The 24915-nt window shown below is 41.6% G+C and overlaps 1 protein-coding gene across 1 annotated transcript in view; it reads left to right on the top strand.

Annotated features, from left to right (window-relative positions):
• DYM (dymeclin) overlaps positions 1 to 24915 on the top strand; it is a gene marked incomplete at its 3' end in the record, with an annotated part of 378817 nt that overhangs the window by 52512 nt on the left and 301390 nt on the right. The window contains exon 5 of the mRNA XM_080714686.1: positions 11638 to 11710. Coding sequence (XP_080570812.1) covers positions 11638 to 11710 — 73 coding nt within the window. The remainder of the gene's footprint in view (positions 1 to 11637; positions 11711 to 24915) is intronic.

The raw sequence follows: 24915 nt of genomic DNA on the forward strand, positions 1-24915 counted from the left end.
TAATAATAATAATAATAATATAAAGAGGAGAGAGAAACTCAATGTTAGTAACACTTGGGAAGTTGGAGAATTGACTAATGAAGCACTTAACTGATTGCTGAAAACCGAAAACTAAATGCTAAATGCCTTTGGGGTTGGAGAATACCAGACTGAAGCCAGTTCTTGCCCCATAACCCTGAAGAAGTGTGGGATTGGAAACACCAAGCGGCTCAGAGCCAGCCAGGTGATCGGCCTGCCTGAGAGCAGCAGCCGGAGGCCCCACGGCTGAGAGCAGCCCCCCCCCCCCCCCCCCCCCGTGTAATGTGGGAGCCGTGTGTTCTGCAGAGGCTGAACCTGTTAGCCTCCTTGCTGAGCTTGGCCTCCTGAGCGTGGGGTGAGTGGAAAGGTTGCCTGTGGGAAAGTGAGGTGTCTTTACCTGGCTGCTAGGATGCTGGCACCAGGATTTCTCTTTCCACCAGAAGGCTAGAGGATGCCCTTCCAGAGAAAATGAACCCAAACCAAAAGACTTACTTACATTTGGATGTCCTTAAGCAACTCTGAACCCTCTACTGGGACTGATGCTTGGCAGGCTCTGCGTGCCTCCCGGGGTCGGTGAGTGGAGAGCCAAGGAGCCCAAACAATTGAAAAGGGCAGCTAACTTATGAAAGATAAAACAAACAAGACCATGTAAGAGGAAGTTTGTGGAAGTAATTTTAAAAAGCTGTAATTGTACTTTTAACACAACCAATTTTCTTCCCATTCTCCAATGGCTTAAAACATTTTTGAAGCTTTTTTTGGAATTACGCTTAAAATTCATGGCATTTTTGTTTTGCTAAACTCAGTGGAGGTAAATCTCCCTCCCTTCTTTGAAACGAGTCGGTTTTTCCACTGGCCAGCGTGCTTTGGCTGCCTTGGCAGTGGGGCTTCACCTCCTGCTTTTCTGCACTGAGAGTGGCCCCAGAGACTGGGGCAGGTTGTTTTTTGAGGGAAGTTCAAGAGGCAGAGCTGGAATTGTATAGTGAGTGGATGAGTTGTTTTTGTTTTTATATAAAATTTAGCAATTTAATTTCATTAGTTAAAAGTAAGCAATGTCAAAAGTAAGCAATGTCAACATCGGCCAGGCGAGGTGGTGCATGTTTATAATCCCAGCACTGGGGAGGCTGAGACCAGAGGATCGCGGTTCACGGACAGCCTCAGTTACTTAGCAAGGCCCTTCGCAACTCAGTGAGACCCTGTTTCAAAAAATAAAAGACCAAAAAATAAAATAAGGGCTGAGGGTGTAGCTCAGAGGCAGAATGCCCCTGAGTTCCATCCCCAGTACCATAAAAAAAAAAAAAAAAGTAAGCGATCAACTGGGCGTGGTGGTCCACATCTGTAATCTCAGTACTTAAGAGACTGAGACAGGAGGATTGCAGGTTCAAGACCAGCCTCAGTAACTTCGTGAGGCCCTCTATAACTTATTGAATCCCCATTTCAAAATAAAATAGGGCTGGAGGTGTAGTTCAGAAGTAGAATGCCTTTGAGTTCAACTTCTTCCTTTTTTTTTTTTTTTGTGGTACTGGGGATGGAATGCAGGGGCCATTCTATCTCTGAGCCACACCCCTGGCCCTATTTTCCTATTTTTTATTCTTTAAAATAGGATCCCACAGAGTTGCAAAGGGCCCCACTAAGTAGCTGAGGCTGTCTGCGTGATCCTCATGTCTTAGCCTCCCAAATGCTGGGAATTACAGGAGTGCGCCACCACGCCTGGCTCCCAAGGCTCATTTTCTAGTGCCAAACAAAACAAAACAAAACAACAAGGTAAATGATTATGGAAAATGTGACTGAGAGGGAATAAAGCATGGGTTTCTTCCTTCAAATTATTTTTTATTTTATTTTTTATTTTTTTTTAAATTTATTTATTTTTATTGGTGCACTGTATTCATACATCATAGTAGGATACATACTTTTGTAGACATACATGCACACTTTTCCCAGTCAGCCCCCACCCAATCCCCACCCCATTCTCTCCCTATCCCTCCCTCCCATGCTTGGCTTAGTAGTTGACATCTAGTATTATGGCAATTTATCTAAAATTAAAAATGATAATCTCACATAACAGTTTCATTTGTCTGATACCAAGCTTTTGATGACTTAAAGATAACATTTCAATATTTCTTTTTGCTTTCTTTCTTACCAGAGAATACTTTTTTTTCTATTTTTTAGGTGAAACTATCATATATTTATATATTTATTTTTCAGAAAAAAATCTATCCTAATATGGAATATGGACTCTAGGTACCCAAAACGATCTTGAAAAAGAACAAAGCTAGAAGATATATATTTTCTGATTTCAAACCATATAAAGCTACAATAATTGAAACAGTGTAGTACTATTCTAAAGGCAGATCTATAAACCATTGGAGTTAAATAAAAGCCTAAAGCTAAATTCTTCCTTATATTGTCAAGTTATTTTTGACAAGGTTTCCACGAACATTTGGTGGTGGGAATATTAATCTTTTAACTAAATATTGTTAAAAAATAATAATTACATGGAAAAGAATAAAATTGGACCCTTACCTAATCCCATATACAAATATTAACTCAAAATAGATAATAGACCTAAATATAAATCTTAAGACTATAAACTTTTAGGAGAAAATCTGGGTCATTAAACCTCACAACATTGAAATTGGCAGTGATTTCTTGGTTATGATTTCAAAGGCACAGGCAACAGAGGAGTATACAAACTCCCTAAAAAAAAATTGTATATCCAAAGACAATGTAAACAGAGTTAACAGTTACTAATAGAATGGGATAAAATATTTCCAAATGCTATATCTGAAGGTGTATTAATATTCCAACTAGGAATCCTAGAAATTAACAACAATAAAGGCAAACAATACCCTTTAGAGATAGGTAAAAGACTAACATAAATAATGAATCTCCACAGATAACCAATCTTAGTTGTTTGTTGGATGGAAAATCTTGTTTCTCTAGTTCTGGAGTGTGTTACCTATTTCTTCTTTGTAGTTAATCTCTTTGAGTATTTTCTCTAGTGCTGGTTTTGAAGACATAAATTCCTTCAGTTTCTGTTTGTCATGGAAGCTTCTTATTTCTCCTTCTAATTTGAGAGAAAGTTTTGCTGGGTAGGAAATTTTTGGCTGGAAGTTGTTTTCTTTCAGAGTTTGGAATATGTTACTCCAAGCCCTTCTGGCTCTCATGACTTGGTTTGGGAAGTCTGGAGTGATTCTAATTGGTTTGTCTCTGAATGTCACTTGGCCCTTTGCTTTTGTTGCCTTTAAGATTCTCTGCTTGGCTTCCACATTGGTCATTTTGACAATTATGTGGCGTGGGGATCCTCTTCTCCGATCCTGTCTAAAGGGAGTTCTATAAGTTTCCTGGACCTGTGTATCGACCTCTTGCTCTATGTCTGGGAAATTTTCTGCTATTACTTCCTTGAAGAGATTGTTGATCCCTTTGGTTTCACTTTCTTTTCCCTCCTCTATTCCAATTATTCTTAGGTTAGCTCTCTTAAAATGGGCCCATATTTCTTCAATATCAGATTCCTGTTGTCGGATATTTTTTTCTAGATTAGAAACTATGCGTTCATTTTTGGATTGCTCATCTTCTAAGAGCGAGATTCTGTTCTCCATGTGTTCTAATCGGTTGTTTGTGCTTTGAATTGAGGCCTTTACTTCATTAATTGCATCCTTTATCTCTTTTTGGCTCTCTCTGAGTTCTTTTCGAAGCACCTCTATTATTTCTACAGTTATTTTCCTGATTTGATCTTCTAGAAATCTCTGATTTTCAGTTTTATCGGGTTCTGATGTTGTGGGGTTGTGGGCATTTATTGCTCCAGTATTATTCCTCTTTCCCATGATTTCGGATGTTTGTGCCTTCTCTGGGTTTTTCCCTTGGGTCACTATGACTTCACTTAAGGTGTTCTGGATCTCGAGTCAGTAGTATCTCGGACTCCACTACTCCTTTACTGGGTTTTATCACAGAGTCTCCGACCCAGAGAGTCGCTAGAGGCTGCTTTAGACTGTGGGGGGTGCCAGGTTGCACGTTCTCCTATGGTGTGATATCTCTGCCACCGCCCCTCCCCCACTGGGTCAAGTCCCAGGGAGTACAGTACTGGGATTTCTCCTCTGTGGCCCGCAATTTGACTCACTGTTCTTGAGTACGCAGATGTAGCTGTACTGGCCTCGCTGGATTCGGTGCTGCTGCCGCCGGTGGCAATATGGCGCCGCTGCTACGCCCTCGGCTGTGGGGCTGGTTTTTTCTTCTTGGTTTTGGTTTCCACTCTGAATCCCTGTAGCGTGTGCTGAGCTCGGCCACTGGGAACTTTAGATGCTCTCTGTGCGGAGAAATCCCGCCTGGCTGTTCCGCAGTGGCTCACCTCGGCTTGCTGTAGCCGTCCCGTGAATTCGCCGGCAGTATGGCGCTGCTGCCGCCGTGTCTGCCGCGTCCTCGGGCGATAGGCCGGTTATCTCCTCTGTGGCTCTGTTCTCAGTCCGCTTTCTCTCTGGAGCCTGGTGATTTTTTGTTTCACTGGTGATGGTGTTTTCTGGCTATGAAAGGCGCTGATTTTGTGGTAATGGAGGTTTGTTGTTAGCGGGGCTCTTAAGCCCCGCTTTTCTCGGTCGCCATCTTCCCGGAAACTCCCCTTCAAATTATTTAACATATAAGATTTTAATCTCTGCAGAAAAAAGTGTCACTAGCAATGTCTGAGTTGTCCTTTGGTCCTCTAGAAGATGCCGTCTTTTGTAAATTTTTTCTTCTCTCTTATGTTAACAAACCAAATATCTATTAAACTTTACTAATAAGCACACTTTATAATTACACCCAGTAGACAGTGTTATTTTTTATTTATTTATTTTTTATTTTTGGGTGGTACTGGAGATGGAACCCCTTCTACCTCCGGGGTACACTCCCAAACCTATTTTATATATTTTTTGGAAACAGGGTCTCTTAAGCCAGCAAGGCTGGCTTCAAGCCTGTGCGATCCTCCTATCTCTGCCTCCAAAGCGTGGGAATTACAAGCGTGCGCCACCACGCCCGGCTAGACATTATTTATTTTATTTTATTTTATTTTTTGGTGTTACTGGGGATGGAACCCAGAGGCTTTCTACCTCCGGGCTATACTCCCAGACCTATTTTTTTATATTTTATTTGGAAACAGGGTCTCACTAAGTTGCTGAGAGCCTCACTAAGTAGCTGAGGTTGGCTTTGAACCTGTGCGATCCTCCTGTCTCAGCCTCCCAAGAACAGGGATTACAAGTGTGCGCCACCATGCCTGGCTCTTAGACATTATTTTTAATGTGATGAGAAATACTTCTGTTTGTCCACAGTAATAGCAATCAACTAGAATTATTATTGGCTTTATCGGGATAGCATAGGACGCACGTTTGTAAGTATTGTCATGCACTGAAGTGTAGAGCTATCTTATTTTTACAAAGGAATAAGTTCATTTGCTTTTCTTCTATGAGTTCATAGGCTTTTTTTTTTTCTAGTTTGTATTTAATAGTTTAGACTAATTCCAATATTAGCCTCACAATTTAAACTGGTAACAACATAGACTCTGCCATAGTTTTCTGAATATAAGTTTATAATACATATTGTCTAGCTGTGTGTCTTCCATTTTAAGTAGGTCGTTTTTTTCTGAACTTAAGTACTTCACTAACTCTGTTTTTGGTGTACATCTCTGTTGATTAAGTTTTTAGTGCTTGTTTTTGGTGCACTGTAGTTTGGGATAGTCTTGAAAAACTGGTAGTTTCTGAATACAAAGAGAGCAACAACAATTAGCTTGTAGTCTTTTATCATTTTAAAGGATAACTACACGTAGCCTGATTTAAATGACCCACGTGTTTCTTTATTCTGAATGTCGCTTTTTTTCCCCTAGCGATCAGTGTGTATTTTTTTTTCTTTTTATTCTTTTTCTCTCCTATTCTGATGGAAGGCATTTGATTGGGACAGTATTTTTATTATTTGGGGTGGGGTACTGGAGATTGAACTCAGGGTCATTTGACCTCTGAGGTATACCCCTAGCCCTACTTTCAAATTTTTTATTTGAAACAGGGTTTCTTTAGGCTGCTGAGGGCTTTGCTAAGTTTCTGAGGCTGGCCTTGAAGCTGCAATCCCCTGTCTCAGCCTCCCAAGTACTGGTGTTACAGGCATGGTTCACCATGCTTGCTTTAGGACAGCATTTTACTATTATTCCTTTCCCTAAAAACAAATATGGGGGGAGGTCTCAGCACATGGCACTGAATAGGTGTTGAATGGAAGGAATGAACGGGAACTGCGGCTTAGTCTTGGGTGTAGGTTAGCAGAGCTCCAAGAGACCTTGAACGCATCTTTTCTCTCCTTGCTCCATCCTCCAGGGAAGCTCACATGGGCCAGCAGGGTTAAGGTGTCAGAATGGAAGAAGCCCAGGGACATGTTGGGCTTTAGTGACCTTTTCTGCGTATTACTGATAGCTTATTTACATTTAGATTATTTGTACATTTCTACTTAAGCCAAGGACTTCTTGTATGTGTTGATGATGTAAAATACACCGTCCTGATGAGTAAATACAGATGTGGTACTTCCCCTCTCTCTCCCCTAACCTGGCTCAGTTACTGGAGACTTTGTATTGAAGGTGTTGAGTGAGCCAGGCATTGTGGTACCTGCCTGTAATCCCAGTACTTGGAAGGCTGAAATAGGAGGGTCGTAGATTTGAGGCCAGCCTCAGCAATTCAGCAAGGCAACTTAATGAGATTCTGTTTCGAAGTAAAAAACAAAATGGGGCTGGCTGGGTTTGTAGCTCAGAGATAGAAGGCCCCGGGGTCCAATTCCCAGTAAAAAGTGCACGTGTGTGTGCATGCACAACACACACACACACACACACACACACACGTGGTGTTCAGGGAAATGTGGATTAGTTGACTGAGTTTTTTTTCCTTCCAACTTTGTATAGAAACAGTTATTTAGAATATTGTCTCAATCAAATACTGTCCCAATCAAATGCCTTCCATTAGAGTAGGAGAAGAAAAAAAAATTCAGATTTTGTAAAGAAAGAATTATTTTAGAATAATTATAAGGGATTTTGTGTTTGTTTTTTCTTTTTTCCGCAGGGAGTCCAGATTTGAGTGCAGATGTGGCCCTGTCTCTTGCTTTAAGGAGACTGCCCTCTCTTAGTCGTGATTTCTTCATCTATAAAATGCTCAGAGTAATCGTACCCACTCCTTAAGAGAAACTGTCAGGGTTAATGTGAGAGTTTAAAGTGCTCAGAACGATTCTCACAGAGTAGGACACTTAGCAAAGGTTTGCTATTGACATCATTTCACTGGAGCTACAGTTTAAAACAGGAAACTATCGGACTGGAACTAGTGAGGTAACTTAAATCTCTTAGAGCATTCTTAAGAGAGACACAACCTTTTTAGACAGAGAGAGGAACTGTAAGTCGTCAAACATCACCATACAGCAAACACTCTGAATTTTGCAAAGTTTTCTGCTCAAAGAACTTCAGTTTACTTCATCTTTGACCTGCTAATTTCAGAGTCTTTTAGGATTCTCTTTGCTATGAGAAGTGACTGACTGTGTTACTGTAATTTTTGGTAGATGAATTTATAGTCATTTTTTTGTTTTTGTTTTTGTTTTTTGGTGGTACTGGGGTTCCTGGAAGCCCTTCTACCTCTGGGCTATACTCCCAGACCTATTTTTACATTTTTATTTGGAAACAGGGTCTCCTAAGCCAGCGCGCGCTGCTGGCTTCGAACCTGCGCGATCCTCCTGTCTCTGCCTCCCAAGCGCGGGGATTACAAGCGTGCGCCACCACGCCCGGCTGAGTCATTTGTTTTTATTGAAGCAAAGGCATTCTATGAAAGCTCAGCGCGATACAAGTGCTGCTTGAAATGTAATTCGGTGTGAATGGCTCGCTCAAAGTCAAACCTGGGAAGCCGTCAATCTTGTCAGTCTTTACTTAATATATGAGTTATATTTACTAGAAGTAAATATGATTACTTATTTCTAGATTAGCCCCACAACAAGAATATAGGATTCTGAGACTTTTTAAAGTCTTCAGAGATTTTTAGCTAGAAATTGCTTATTCTTGTTTTTTGTTCAAGCATTGGTTCCGAAGTGTTACATTTTACTTGTATGAAATTATCGACTTCATTTTATATTAAATTGATAACAGAGCTGTGAAGATGCCTTAACTGACCTAGCAGTAGACTTGGCTGAGATCATGATTTGGATAGTGCATGGAACTAAACAGAAAATCCTCGTAGCTATGTTAAAGTTTAAAAATTAGGTATGTTTATAGGCCTGGAAGTGAAAGTATCCAGACAGTCTCCATCTGTGACCTGAGGCCATGCTCCTTCACCTTCTGTGATAGAAGGCAAAAACCTCTGTGGGCCGCTCAGCTTGACACAGATAGGTTATGACACTGGCATTTTGTTTGAGATTCCTTTAAGGAATTACGTGATTTAAAAAAAAAATTTGGTACTGGGGATTGAACCCAGGGGCATTCTGCCTCTGAGCTATACCTCTAGCCCTATTTTATTTTGTATTTGGAAATAGGGTCTTGCCAAGTTGAGGAGGGTCTTGCTGAATTGCTGAAACTGTCCTGGAACTTGTGATCCTCCTGTGTCAGTCTCCCAAATACTGGAGTTAAAGATGTGCTCCACCACTCCTGGCTGAATCGAGTGATTTTAGATGTTCTTATTGGGTCTGGGTCACTACCTTCTGTGAGGTGAGCCAAAGAGTGACAGTTGAGCCGATGCGGATCGAGTGCGTACTCTGCACGCTGCGCGTCTGTACATGCCATGTGTGTGCCAGGTCACCTCGGTGCGGATCGAGTGCGTACTCTGCACGCTGCGCGTCTGTACATGCCGTGTGTGTGCCAGGTCACCTCGGTGCGCTAGGCTGTTAATCCCCTTGCATTATGTCGGCGGCCTTGACAGTGGCGGAATTTTAATTAGATCTGCTTTTACTGTGTAGCTCAGAGACACAGGCTGCTTCCTCTCTTACTTTTCCTCACTAATTGTGCTAAGTCCACTGCTTTTTGGAATGAGATTTAAAGTAGTTGTTGAACTTGAGTGTTGCTGTGTATTTTTTTTTTAGCACTGCTTGGTGTATTAACTGTCGTTTAATATTCTCTTCAGTGTTTGTATTCAGCTTTCAGAGGGTTACTCTGCCAGTTCTGTTTATGGCAAGGCAGGAAAGAATTTCTCTAATTTCTTGAATACCAAGTAATACCGTGGGTTAGCAAAAATAAAAAATAAAAAAGCTCAATATCGAGACTCTGCTTTGATGCTTTGAATGTGACTGTTGGATCTTTACTAATAAACCTGGGTTCAGTTCAGCACACATCAGTGAGTATGCATAATTTAAACTTTTTTTGGCATTGGGGATTGAACTCAGGGGCGTTCTACCTTTGCGAGAGACTCCCTGCCCTATTTTGTCTTTTATTTTGAGGCCGGGCCTAAGTTGCTTAAGGTCCTGCTGTGTTTCCGAGGAGGCTGACTTCAAACCTGGAGTCCTCCTGTCGCATCCTTCCCAGGACTGGGATTACAAGGTGTGCTCTCCCACATCTGGCTCTGGGTAAACATCATAGCTTTTTCCTCAGTAACTGTGGGGATAGGTTCCAGCCCCTCCACCAACAAAAATCTGCCGGTGCCCAGGTCTGTTATATGGATTGTGTAGTATTTGGATATAAACTACATATAGCCTTCTGTATACTTTGACTCATCTCTAGATTACTTATTGAGGCTGGGTGTGGTGGCACATAGTTTAATTCAGTACACATTTATCTGCACTGAGATGATAAGGAACTAAAAGCATGGCAGTGAAGAAAAGAGGCTGTAGCAGAGAGGTGGGCGTGTGGTCGGTTGGTTGAAGGGTGAGTAAGAGAGTCTGGGCTGTGGCCTTGGCTTACTGATGCAGCCACCCCAAAGGAGAATAAAGAAGAAACAGTGGATTTGAAGTGTTTAGGAGAGGTGAGTTTTCTTTTGAACATGAGGTGTTCGAGGTACTTGTGTCCATCGAGGTGGAATTAGCCAGTAGGCCACTGCACGGAACATGTAGCAGTCAGTGGAGAGGCCACGAGGGAAGCCGTGGACTCGGGAGTCACGGGCATGCCGGTGGTGATTGAGCAGGGGCAGGGAGGGACGGGAGAGAGGACGGTCCATGGAGGCCTCCAGGAAGGGATTCCGGGGAAGCAGATGCTGGCAGAAATAGGAAAAGATGTTGGTTAGACACAAGAGATTACCAGAACTGAGTGGGAGTCAGGAGTCACTAGTGACCAAAACCAGAGTTCACATAAGTATTGATTGGCTTTGGGACTCTGGAGGTCACTTAGCTCTGGCAGTCTGGGACTGGGACAGAAGGTATTCCATTGGAATGCTAATTTGTATTTTTTGTTGTTGTTGCTACTGGGGTTTGAACCCTGGGCATTCTACATCTGAGTTACACCTCCAGTCCTTTTTAGTTTGAAACAGGGTTTTGCTAAGTTGCTGAGAACCTCACTAAATTGCTGAGACCATCCTCCCACTTTTGATCCTCTTGTCTCAGTTCCCCAACTACTAGGATCACAGGTGTGGGCCACCAGCGCTCACTCTTTCCCTTTCCTTTCCTTTCCTTTCCTTTCCTTTCCTTTCCTTTCCTTTCCTTTCCTTTCCTTTCCTGGTTATTGGGGATTGAACCTAGGGACATTCTGCCTCTGAGCTCTGTCCCCAGCCCTATTTTTTATTTTTTATTTTGAAACAGGGTATCACTAAGTAGCTGAGGTTGGCCATGAACCCGCGATCTTCCTGTCTCTGTCTCCCAAGTACTGGGATTACAAGCATGTGCCACCACGCGTGGCACCACTGACGCTTTTTCTGTTGCTCTTTATTTATTCTTTGATTTGGAAAGCTATTTTGTTTTTGCTCTTTGTCTGTAAAGAGGCGATTATCTTCTTGGTAGGATTCAGTCTATAATTTGTGGATCCTTAGGGATGCAGAAAAGATACCTTGAGGTTCATCAAGAGATCAAAGGTAAGTCAGTCGTGGTGGGCATGCTTGTAATCCCAGCATTCGGGAGGCTGAGACCAGAGGATCACAGTTCGCGGACAGCCTCAGGTACTTAGTGAGGCCCTTTGCAACTCAGTGAGACCTGGTTTCAAAATAAAGAATAAAAAATAGGGCTGGGGGTGTAGCTCAGAGGTAGAATGCCCCTGCGTTCCATTTCTAGTACCCCCCCCCCAAAATGGAGATCAAAAGTAAGGTCAAATATTTACGCTGTGAGTGTGTGGTGTGTGTAAAAGGTCCTCTACCCTTGCTTCAAACAAAGCTGCTGGAGCAGTTTGATTTTTTTAAGATCTGTTTTGTATATCTGACTTTAATATGACTTCATTGAAAGAAATGTTTATTAGAATAGGAAATGTAGTGTTAAGATATTAGAAAACTACTGGCCTACAGGAACCTCGAAATGCCTTCCAGTTTTAAAAGCTATATTAATAGCAGGCATTCAGAGTTTATGTAGTAGATGAAGCTCTTAGTAGATGCTAACTTGCTTATGATTTGTATTTTATTCAGAGGTCAAAATTAGTATCTAATGTATCTAATGATTTTACTCTCATTAGAAATGAAGGTCTAAGTTCTGAGCAACTCCATTCCGTTACCTGCCTTGTTAAAGACTCCTTACGTGTCTTCTCAGGTTCTGACTCGGAGGATCTTCTGGAAGAGCTGCTGTGCTGTTTGATTCAGTTAATCACTGAGATTCCACTTTTGTAAGTTCCGGCCAAGCCAGGATTTATCTCCTCTGTTTATTGAAGATAATAATTGATCATGTTGCAGAGTTTGTGGATTTGGTGTACTACTTTTATGTGGGCTTTTAAAGGATTGTACATCCATGGAATTATCTTATCTCTTTTGCCTAACAATATTTAGATTTTGACTGTACATCATTAAAACAAGAATTTTATGTTGAGAGAAAATAATAAAACACTTATGAAATACTAACCATATGGTAGGTACAGAATTAGATCAATCTCTTCAATAGGAGGCTTTTAGATGTCTGAAAAGAGAAGAGTTTGCAAGAGAAGCAGTTTCAGTATGATCCGTGTGGTGGGCACAGTGAGTGATCACCCAGGATTTGTTCTGCCTTTTTTCTTGGCTTCCTAATAGTATTTCTGGCCTCTTTTGGAGAGGAAAGATTTCTGTTTCCAGCCTTCTCTGAGGTTAGGTGTAGACACTGAGATGTAGGGGGAGGCCCTCTAATAAGACCTCTGGGTAAACTCTCAACAAGGAGACATCTCTGTTTTTTTACGTTTCTTTTCTGATTGTTACGTTACAGTTCTATAAACTAGTGGGGTTCGCGGTGCATATTCGTTACGTGCACATACAATAGCTTGCTTGTTTTCATTCCTCTTTTCGTTCTTAATGGCCCTCTTGCTTCGAGGAACATGGACAAGGTCTTCTGAGTTGCATGGCCATCTTGGCACCATGAGCCACGAGTCTGAGAGGAAATTGTGCTTAGATGTTACTGAGCTGTGAGCCAAGGCCGACACTACCAGTCCCCCTGACCCGAGACCTCTCATTTGACCAAAGTAGACGCTTGCTTGCTCACAGTCCTGTAACTGGCCTTCTCTCACTGCATCTTAATGCACTTCCCGTATGACTCAGAATGTCCATCTATTTTGTCACTTAAAAGCAACGATTCTCCCCGGGCGTGGTGGCGCACGCTCGTAATCCCCGCGCTTGGGAGGCGGAGACAGGAGGATCGCGCAGGTTCGAAGCCAGCCGCGCTGGCGTAAGAGACCCTGTTTCAAAAATATAAAATAGGTCTGGGAGTGTAGCCTGGAGGTAGAAGGGCTATCCCTTTTACCTCCAGGAACCCCAGTGCCACCAAAAAAAAAAAAAAAAAAAAAAAAAAAAAAAAAAGCGATGATTCTCAACCTTTTAAAACATGATTCCTCCTGTGAGTTCTTGTTAGGTATTCCTTCTTTCATCATTGCCTCTCCACACTGAACTCTATTTGTGTACTGGAGCCCCTTAGAGGACCACAAACCATGCTAATATCTAAGGTGTTTTTTTTTTTTTGTCTCCTAAATAATGAATTTTCACCCCTAATGACAATGTACATTTTGAAGGAGTTGATTTTGAAATAAGTAGATTTTAAGGTTTATCATCACAAAAGTATCAATCCATGTGAGGATATGGTCAGAAGTAGGCTATTTGAATTAGTTATGGTAGTATACGCCTGTGATTCCAGGACTTGGGAGGCTGAGAAAGGAGGATTGCAGGTTTGGGGCCAGCCTCAGCAACTCAGTAAGTTCTTTAGCAACTTAGTGAGACCCTGTTTCAAATAAAAAAAAGCTGGGCATGGTGGTGCCCACCTGTCATCCAAGTATTTGGATGCCAGGACATAAGGATCACAGATGTGAGGACACCCCAACAACATAGACTCAGGAACCTAGCGAGACCCCATTTCAGAACAAAAGTTAAAAACGCCTGGGGGTATGCCAGCTCAGAAGTGGGGTGCCTGGAGTTTAATTCCCATTACCACGAAAAATTAAAAAGGGCTAGGGATGTGTAGCTCAGAGGCAGAATGCCCCTGGGCTCAATTTCTATTCACACACACACACACACACACACACACACACACACACACACACACACACACACACACACGGGCTGGGAGTACAGCTCAGAGGTGGGTTCCTAGGGTTCAATTCCCAGTACCTCTTCACTCCCAAGTGCTATTTGACTCAGGTCTAAAAAGGAGAGGGAAGGAGGGAGGGAGGGAGGGAGGGAGGGAGGGACAGAGAGAGAGAGAGATAGAGGAGAGGAGAGGAGAGGAGAGGGGAGAGGGGGAGAGAGGGGGAGAGAGAGAGAGGAGAGATCAGCGTCTGTGAAGAAATGGGCCCCTGGCCTCTATTGTATATGACTGCGGCATCCAGACTTGAGAAGATTAGGACCTGCAGGTGAGAAGTCCTGACTTCTGCGGCCTAGAAGGTGGGGCTGAGACAACTGACTCGTCTGAGGAAGGGCACGGGGTACAACTTCCCGCTGAATTCCAACTCTTGTGACGAAGCTGTTTGCATGCTCCGCATCCTTTTTCTGTCTTCTTTCCAATGGATCCCCAGTGTTGCCTGGGGGTGGAGTGTGTGGCTTTGTTTCCAGCCACCTTGGCCAGTCCAAGTGGTCGGGTCAATGTCTGCTTCCTCCGACATGGCAGCAGAGCCATGCACTTGCCCGCAGGGCCCTTGAGCCCTTTGCTCTCGCCTGTCCTCTGCCCTCCTGGAGCGTGGAGGACAAGCGTGGGCCATGGTGAAACTATGAATCTGAGCATCACAGGGGAGAATGGTGTCTCGGGAGCATGGCATGTTGATGACATTATGAAACATTGTACCTCCCTGGCGGATCCCTTATCTCGGATTTCTTCATCTATGGGAAACAAATGCCTCTTTTGGTTAAGCCATTGCTGGTAGGCTTATGTCACAGATGGTCAGATGAGGAGGGGGAACTCAAATATTATCTGCTATTTCCTTACCATACAATGTGTTTTTTATTTAATTTAAAAAATTATACCTCTGTTAACATTTTGCATTACCACGTGTATATTAACAATTTAATACATATGCAAAGTGGGCACCCCCCCCCCTGCCTTTATGGTGAAGTGTTTTGGTGATGTTGAGAGGGATAGGAACATCCTAAAATAGCAAATAAGCTGTGAACTCAACGCATGGAGCAGCCACTAAGACACTTGAGGAGCAGCAGACAGTGTTGCAATATATCAAACATTTCAATGTTTTAATGTGTTTATACCTTTTAAATGAACTGAAAACGCACAGACAACCAGATGTCTTGTATTATGTATACTCAGCTTTAACCAGCTGCTGAAACAATTTTTTATGATTTAATGTTCTTGGAACTTTATTCTACAAGAAGGTTTGTCTTGGTTACGGTTTCCATGTGAAACCAAACTACTCTTAAATGTTTCATCTTTTATAACTGTAGCTGAGTGTTACAGATCAGCTTGTGATTAGAGGAGGGTACTAGCATATGAAAATGGGAAGAATCCTCTCCTACCTTGAACACCCGTGAGCTCACTGTAAGGCTTCACACTTAACACTGGCATACTCGTCCTGAATTAACAGGTGAATAGTAAGGGATCTAATTTTAGTAGCCATGGAGAGTAATTCAAAACTCACCTAAATGTTTCTCATGAGACTGTTAAACTATCTCATTAAAATGGAAAGCACATTCGCAGACAGCCTCAGCTATTTAGGCCCTTTGCAACTCAGTGAGACCCTTTTTCAAAGAATAAAGAATAAAAAATAGGGCTGGGGGGAGCTGGGCGTGGTGACGCACGCTTGTAATCCCAGCATTCAGGAGGCTGAGACAGTAGGATCGTGGTTTGCGGACAGCCTCAGCTACTTAGTAAGGCCCTCCGCAACTCAGTGAGATCCTGTTTCAAAAAATAAAGAAGAAAAAATAGGGCAGGGGGTGTCGCTTGGAGGTAGAATGCCCCTTAGTTCCATCCCCAGACCTGCAAAATAAATAAATAAAATAAACTTTAAACAGTAGGCCTGTAGTATATCTCGAAGGCAGATTGCCCCTGGGTTCCATCCCTAATACTGCAAAAAAACAACAACAACAACAAAACAAAACAAAACAAAACAGAAAGCAAAGTGATTACCAAGGACCAACCTACATATATGTGTATATGTGTATATATGTATATTTATACACACACATCTATATATCTATGTGTGTATCTATATATGTGTGTGTATATGTATGATACATACTTATTTAGGGATCTATAAACAACATATAAATTATACTTTAATATTAAGAGAACAAGATCAGTTCCGGTGTAGTAGTTTATCTGAACTCCCAGTAGTTCATTGCGGTGAACTTCTCAGAGTTTATTTGTAAAATCTTGCCTTTAATTTTTATACCTTACTTAGTTCTTCAAGAAGGGAATTGAAAAGGAATAAAGTATAATAAAGCCATTTTCCTCACCGGGCGTGGTGGCGCACGCTTGTAATCCCCGTGCTTAGGAGGCTGAAACAGGAGGATCACACAGGTTCGAAGCCAGCCTCAGCTACTTAGTGAGGCTCTCAGCAACTTAGTGAGACCCTGTTTCCAAATAAAATATAAACAAGGTCTGGGAGTATAGCCCGGAGGTAGAAAGCCCCTGGGTTCTACCCCCAATACCACACACACACACACACACACACACACACACACACACACACACACAAGATATTTTCCTCAAGACACAGATATGAACTATAATAAGCCAAAGATGAGAGCCCTGCACTTAGAGCTCGTGACACTGTTGTTTCACAGTGTCTCTGGAATGGACCTCTGTGAAGCAACCAGGTGTCTGCACCAGCAGGGCACTGAGGCTGTGTAGGCCCAGTTCTCTTCTTATAGTATGGGGACTGTGATGCTGTTTTACTGTGAAATACAGGTTATTTTGAGGACTTGAACTAGATTTCTGTTCTTGTTTTTATAATCCGATTTTGTTGCTGTTGTTTTTGGCCAGGCTAACACTCTTAGTTGTTCATGATGATGTTATTGTCAAGTACAGGCCCTGTTCCTTCTCACTTACACTGGTCCCTGGGAGTAGACCTTTCTCTTGGCCCAGGCTGACAGCCAGCCTCTCCCCCTGAGACCCATTTCTGTGTTCTCCCTTTTGAACCCGTGAACTCATCTAGGACTAGGCCTCAATTAATTCTTGCTCTGGCCTTGATTTGCAGATTTTTCTAACATAACTTAATCTGAGAAAACCTTTTCTTGATTTTTCATAATATCGATGAGGACGAAATCTTAGCTGGGCATGGTGTTATATGTTTGTAATCTCAGTACTTGGGAAGCTGAGACCAGAGGAACACAGGTTCAAGACCAGCCTCAGAAACTTACCAAGGCTTTCTGCAACTTAGCGAAACCCTGTTTCAAAATAAAAAATAAGCAGGGTGTGGTGGCCACAATTGTAATCTCATTACTTGGGAGGCTAAGACAGGAGGATTGCAGGTTCACTGCCAGTCCTAGCTACTTAGTGAGGCCCTCCAAACTTAGTGAGACCTTGTTTGAAAATAAAAGAATAAATAGGGCTTGGTGTGTAGCTCAGAAGTAGAAGGCCCTTGGTTTCCATTCCCAGTACCACTAAAATAAAATAAAAGAAGGCTAGGAGTGTAGCTTGGAGTTAGGATGCCCTTAGGTTCAAGCCCCAGTAACACACACAGCCACACTCATCCACATGGTCTTTATAGTCAGTTGCCAGCACTGCTTTGCAGCGAGTGTGTATCTGTGGACTTGGACTTGATCTGCTTGCGGAGTCAGGGAGATCCCTGTTCACAGCTGTCCACACCTCTCGTTCGGCTTCAGCCTCACTGGTTCCTTCCCTATGGGGATGCCCAGCCACCCTGTCCCCGGGGTCTTTACTTTTCTTCTGCTTTGACCCTCTGCCTTCAGATATTTGTGTGACTCCTCCTGAACTCCTTCAGCTTCCTCAGTTCACAGGTCTGTGTAGACTGCCCCACAAAGCTCTCCTCTATCTCTGCTTTGATCATGCTTCTTCCTTTGTCTAAACATTGATCATTAGTTTTCATATCATCTGTTATCTTTCTTGCTTATAACTCTCAAATAAAATCAGAATGAAAGCTCCATGAAGACCAGGATTTATTTTGCTCACTGCCGGGTCCCTAGTACTCAGCCTGGAACACGGAGGAATCGCAAAGATACTTGAATGACAGCCTGTTCGGTATGCTTGAAGCGTTTTGTTTGCCTGCTTCCCAGCATCTAGTCTATATAGAGACACAGTCGTATGCTAAGGCATATTCTCTTGCGGGGCTCAAATCCCTTTGTGGTTGGTACATTTTATTATAACAACTGGTGTCTTTCTGACTTTTACAGTGGAAAGGAGCTACTAGAGGTCACAGCATCTGACAGTACTTAGGAAGTGGTGGGCTGATTGGTTATAAGTACTGAGTAGTTTAGGGCCATTCAATTTAGGGACTTGGACTTTATATTTCATTTGCCCCCGTATTATTCCTTAATAATATAATAATTTCTTTTAAGTCAAGTATCCTCAAAAATTGTGTGTGTAAGCCAGGTATGGTGTAATCCCAGCATTTGGGAGGCTGAGACAGAAGGATCGCGGTTCTTGGACAGACTCAGCCACGTAGTGAGGCCCTCTGCAACTTAGTGAGACCCTGTTTCAAAATAAAGAATAAAAAGGTATATACCTCCAGGTATAGCTCGGAGGTGGAATGCCCCTGGTTTCTATCCCCAGTATAAAAACAACAACAAAAAAGGTGTGTGTGTGTGTGTGTGTGTGTGTTACTGAAGATTAAATTTAGGGGCATTCATCCTACTTCTAATTTATCTCCTCACCTTTTCCACTGGCCCTATTTTATTTTTTATTTTGAAATGGTCTCACTAAGTTGCTGAGGATTTCACTAAGTTGCTAAGGATGGTCTTGAACCCATGACCCTCCTTTCTCATCCTTCCAGGTACTGGGATTACAGGCCCATGCTACCACACGTAGCTCAAAATGTATCTTGAATATAATGTGTGTGTGTGTGTGTGTGTACACACACACACACACACACACACACACACACACACACACACTGTATGAGGCCCTGACATAGCAAGGTGTGAGACATGGAGAGATACACGAAAAGATAGCCCGATAAGAGGAACAGTTGATATACATGGTACAGCCATTTTGGAGCCCCTGTAGTTTTCAGTAGCTAGGTCATCAGAGAGACAGAAAGGACTTGGATGGGGACTTCTCAGGAGCAAATAACATATATGGAGAATCACGAATGCATTTGTTTGATTATAGCAGATTTGTGTAAAATTGGGGCTACAAAAGTTATGTTGTCTAATGGAGCAAAGATTTGAATGTTAGAGGGCTAAAGGTTTAATTATGTTTAGGATTCCCTATTTCTTAAGATTATAGCGGAATATAAGTTTTAGAACTATTTCTCTAAAATCCATTTTGGAAATACTTATGGAATGAAACTGATTAAGAATCTTATTCAGCTGGGCGTGGTGGCGCTCGCTTGTAACAATCCCAGCATTTGGGAGGCTGAGACCGGAGGATCGCGGTTTGCAGACAGCCTTAGTTACTTAGCGAGGCCCTTGACAACTCAGTGAGACCCTGTTTCAAAAACAAAAAGACAGAAAAATAGGGCTGGGAATGTAGCTCGGATGTAGAATGCCCCTGATTTTCATCCCCAGTACTGCAGAAAATAAATAAATAAATAAATAAATAAATAAATAAATAAATAAATGATCTTATTCATTTATGGTGGTGCATGCTTATAATCCTAGCATTTGGGAGGCTGAGACAGGAGGATGGTGGTTCCAGGACAGCCTCAGCTACTTAGGCCCTTTGCAACTGTTTCAAAATAAAGAATAAGAAGTAGAGCTGGGGGTGTAACTTGGAGGTAGAATACCCCTGGGTTCCATCCCCAGTACTGCAAAAATAAAAAAAAAAGCTTATTTATAAAATTCAGTGTATATACAGGATTCCTGAAATGCAAAAAATTACATAAAATGCACATTTATTTGACCCATAGTCTTTAGAAGTTATATTGTGGAAAGTCTGAATATTGAAAACATTTGGTGCTAACAGTGAGTAGGTGGTAGAAGGACCTGAAGAGCCATAAACGGTTTCTTTATGGAGTCTCCAGTTGCTGGACAAGAGCAGAGGCGCCCAGTGGCCCTAGGCTGGCAGCGGAGGCCCGGCTGTTGGGAAGCGCCTTGCCCCAGCCTGTGCCTTGCTTCTCATTCACTTCTCCAAAGCTAGCTTCAAAGGCGAGGGTGAGGGAGGCCGAAAGCAAGTCGGCATTGAAATTCGAGGTGCTGGTAAGTAAACATCTTGTACAGCTTTCTGGATGAATGACACATTCAGGACATAAGCATTGAACTGGCGACTATAGATATTTCATATCCCAAGTTAGTATTATGCATTAAAAGTTCACAGTAGCCTTTTAGTTAGAAAATTGATGTCTGGTGCCTGAGTGGACTTAAAATTTTTTTTTAAAATATGCAAAATATTATTTTTATATTGAAAGAAATCTGAACAAAATATATTCTGTAGCGTAAGCTGTTGACTTTACAAGATAGATGCTTAGGTTGTTTATAAATGTTTAACGTTATTATCAAGAAATAAAGGCTATACTTTATAGTAGAAAAAAAATCACAAACTCTGGACCCAGAAGACAAAGTTTGAATCCTAAATCAAACACTAAGCAATGACATCAGTTTTTTTTTTCATTTAAAAATTGGGGTAAAGGCTGGCAGTGTAGCTGAATTCAATTTCTACCACCTGCTTCCCCAGTACAATTTGGGGTAAATAGTTTGGAGATTGTCAATTGGAAAATAATTTGAAGAAGTAGTTCAGTCTTTAAGTATTTTAGGTATGGAAATTAAATTGCCTGGGTTTAGAGGATAATTGGCTATTGAAGGAACTGCTAGGCAGGCTGATAGTTTAATAGATAGCAGTCTCCTTTCCTGTGCTTTCAGTGTCTGGAGTTGTAATTACCGATGACCAACTGAGGTCCGACATTTAGCCATCAGAGAATGTAGTTTTTCTTATAGTACATATCGTGTTAGGTTTATATCTAAGCATTTCACCTTTCTTTCTACATCCGAACTACACTCCAAGACCCATTTTGTTCTACTTTCAAACAGAGTCTCACTAAGTTGTGAAGGACCTCACTAAGTAGCTGAGGTGGCTACGAACCTTTGATCCTCTTGTCTCAGCCTCCCAAGTACTGGGAGTACAAGCACGCATGCGGTACCATTTCTTGATTAATTAAATTAAAGCCAGGTGTAGTGGCACCTACTTGTAATCTCAGTACTTGAGAGGCTGAGACAGGAGGTTCAAGGGTGGCCTCAGCAACTTAGACCCTGTTTTAAAATTAAAACAAAACCAAACAAAACAGGGCTGGGGTGTGGTGTGGAGGCTGACTGCCCCTCACTCAGTCCACAAACCAAAAAGTAAAAAATTATTGATGACACTTTCCATTGCTAGGTCCATTTGCTGTGTTTAAGTTACTTTTAAGTTGATTTCATAGAAGTAAAGGGTAATGATTACAGGGGCCTAGGAAGGGGGAAGGTAAAGAGAAAAAGGCCAGATTTTTTTTTTTTTTTTTGTACTGGGGGTGGAACCCAGAGGCTTTCTACCTACGGACTACACTCCCAGGCCTATTTTATATTTTTATTTGGAAACAGGGTCTCACTAAGTTGCCGAGAGCCTCACTAAGTAGCTGAGGCTGGCTTTGAACCTGTGCTATCCTCCTGTCTTAGCCTCCCAAGGGCGGGGATTACAAGTGTGTGTTACCACACCTGGCATGAAAAAGGCCAGTTTTAATAAACAAATAAACAAACAAACAAACAAACAGAGTTAGACAGAAAATTAAATTCTAGTGTTCTGTGGCAAGTAGGGTGACTATACTTTAACATTTCAAAATATCTTGAAGAGAATATTTTGAATGTTTCCAATACAAAGACACAAAAAATGTTTCAGGTGATGGATATGCTAATTACTCTGCTTTGATCATAGTACTTGTGTCTTAATACAACACTATAACCCATGAATACGTGGTTACCTGCTAATTAAAAATCAAAGAAGAAAGGAAATTACAGACAAGTAATATTTTCAGTTTTGTAAGTTAAAAATCGAAATCATATTGTAGTTTTCTATGAAATTTCTCAAGAGGTGGTAGAAGGCTGCTGCCAGTGGTCACACAGCATACTCTGCACAGTAAAGTTTTTTTTTTATAAGTAGAAGTGTACATTCTAACATAATAAAAGCTTTATGCAGTAGTGTATGCCTGTAACTGTAGTGCTTGTGAAGCTGAGACAGGAGGATAGCAGGTTCAGGGCCAGCACGCCATAACTTAGACCCCGTCTCAAAAAAGGATGGGAATGTTGAATGTTCCTGGGTTGAATGTTCCTGGGTTCAGTCCCTAATACTGTACACAGGCAGTGCGTGAGCGCACTCAACACATGCACACACACACACACACACACACACACACACACACACACACACACTCAAGCATCCACACTTACAAAAGCACAGTATAGTAAATTCATTGACTAATGATGTAATTTGTAATCATTAAGTATGCTGTACTGGACTTCCGGGAAGATGGCGACCGAGAAAAGCGGGGCTTAAGAGCCCCGCTAACAACCAGTCTCCATTACCACAAAATCAGTGCCTTTCATAGCCAGAAAACACCATCACCAGAGAAACAAAAAAATCACCAGGCTCCAGAGAGAAAGCGGACTGAGAACAGAGCTCAGAGCCACAGAGGAGATACACCGGCCTCACGCCCGAGGACGCGGCAGCAGCACTTTACTGCCGGTGGCAGTGGCGAGTTCACCGGACAGCTACAGCAAGCCGAGGTGAGCCGCTGCGGAACAGCCAGGCAGGATTTCTCAGCGCAGGGAGCATCTAAAGCTCCCAGTGGCTGAGCTCAGCACACGCTGCAGGGATTCAGAGTGGAACTAAAAACCAAGAAGAAATACACCAGCCTCACGGCCGAGGGCGTAGCAGCGGCGCCATATTGCCACCGGCGGCAGCAGCAGAGAATTCACCGAATCCAGTACAGCTACATCTGCGTACTCAAGAACAGTGAGTCAAATTGCGGGCCACAGAGGAGAAATCCCAGTACTGTACTCCCTGGGACTTGACCCAGTGGGGGAGGGGCGATAAAACAGAAAATCAGAGATTTCTAGAAGACCAAATCAGGAAAATAACTATAGAAATAATAGAGGTGCTTCGAAAAGAACTCAGAGAGAGCCAAAAAGAGATAAAGGATGCAATTAATGAAGTAAAGGCCTCAATTCAAAGCACGAACAACCGATTAGACCACATGGAGAACAGAATCTCGCTCTTAGAAGATGATCATTCCAAAAATGAACGCATAGTTTCTAATCTAGAAAAAAATATCCGACAGCAGGAATCTGACATTGAAGAAATATGGGCCCATTTTAAGAGAGCTAACGTAAGAATAATTGGAATAGAGGAGGGAAAAGAAAGTGAAACCAAAGGGATCAACAATCTCTTCAAGGAAGTAATAGCAGAAAATTTTCCAAACATAGAGCAAGAGGTTGATACACAGGTCCAGGAAACTTATAGAACTCCCTTTAGACAGGATCAGAGAAGAGGATCCCCACGCCACATAATTGTCAAAATGACCAATGTGGAAGCCAAGCAGAGAATCTTAAAGGCAACAAAAACAAAGGGCCAAGTGACATTCAGAGGCAAGCCAATTAGAATCACTCCAGACTTCCCAAACCAAGTCATGAGAGCCAGAAGGGCTTGGAGTAACATATTCCAAACTCTGAAAGAAAACAACTTCCAGCTAAAAATTTCCTACCCAGCAAAACTTTCTATCAAATTAGATGGAAAAATAAGAAGCTTCCATGACAAACAGAAACTGAAGGAATTTATGTCTTCAAAACCAGCGCTAGAGAAAATACTCAAAGAGATTAACTACAAAGAAGAAATAGATAACACACACCAGAACCAGAGAAACAAGATTTTCCATCCAACAGACAACTAAGATTGGTTATCTGTGGAGATTCATTACTTATGTTAGTCTTTTACCTATCTCTAAATGGTACTGTTTGCCTTTATTGTTGTTAATTTTTAGGATATCTAGTTGGAATATTAATATACCTTCAGATATAGCATTTGGAAATATTTTATCCCATTCTATTAGTAACTTTTAACTCTGTTTACATTGTCTTTGGATATACAATATTTTTTTTTATATTTTAGGGAGTTTGTATACTCTTCTGTTGCCTGTGCCATTGAAATCATATCCAAGAAATCACTGCCAATTTCAGTGTTGTGAGGTTTTATGACCCAGATTTTCTCCTAAAAGTTTATAGGCTTAAGATTTATATTTAGGTCTTTTATCTATTTTGAGTTAATATTTGTATATGAGATTAGGTAAGGGTCCAATTTTATTCTTTTCCATGTAATTAATAATTTTCAACAATATCTAGTTAAAAGATTATTATTTCCTCCACCAAATGTTCGTGGAAACCTTGTCAAAAATAACTTGACAATATAGGGAAGAATTTAGCTCTAGGCTTTTATTTAACTCCAATGGTTTATATATCTGCCTTTAGAATAGTACTACACTGTTTCAATTATTGTAGCTTTATATGGTTTGAAATCAGAAAATATATATCTTCTAGCTTTGTTCTTTTTCAAGATCGTTTTGGGTATCTAGAGTCCATATTCCATATTAGGATAGATTTTTTTCTGAAAAATAAATATATAAATATATGATAGTTTCACCTAAAAAAAAAGAAAAAAAATATTCTCTGGTAAGAAAGTAAAAAGAAATATTGAAATGTTATCTTTAAGTCATCAAAAGCTTGGTATCAGACAAATGAAACTGTTATGTGAGATTATCATTTTCAATTTTGGATAAATTGCTATAATACTAGATGTCAACCACTAAGCCAAGCATGGGATGGAGGGATGGGGAGAGAATGGGGTGGGGATCAGGTGGGGGCTGACTGGGCGATGTGTGCATGTATGTCTACAAAAGTTTGTATCCCACTATGATGTATGAATACAGTGCACCAATTAAAAAAAAAAGTATGCTGTACTGTACACGATTGTATATGCTATACCCCACATGACTAGCAGAGCAGTAGGTTTGTTTGCATTAGCACCACCACCAATAGGATTGATAGGTTAAGAATTTATCAAGTCCATTGTAATCTTATAGGACCGCCATGTATAAGCGGTCTGTTGTAAACTGGATTTTTGCTACGTAGTACTATACAATATATGTACAATATATGTTATATAGTACTATATAAAAGCTATTTCCAAGTTTTCTTTTTAGTACTGGGGATTGAACCCAGGAGCATTCTACCCTTGAGCTTTACTCCCAGCCCTATTTTTTGCTCTTTACTTTGAAACAGG

Source organism: Muscardinus avellanarius (assembly GCF_963383645.1).
Source record: "Muscardinus avellanarius genome assembly, chromosome: 17".
Lineage (NCBI taxonomy): Eukaryota > Metazoa > Chordata > Mammalia > Rodentia > Gliridae > Muscardinus > Muscardinus avellanarius.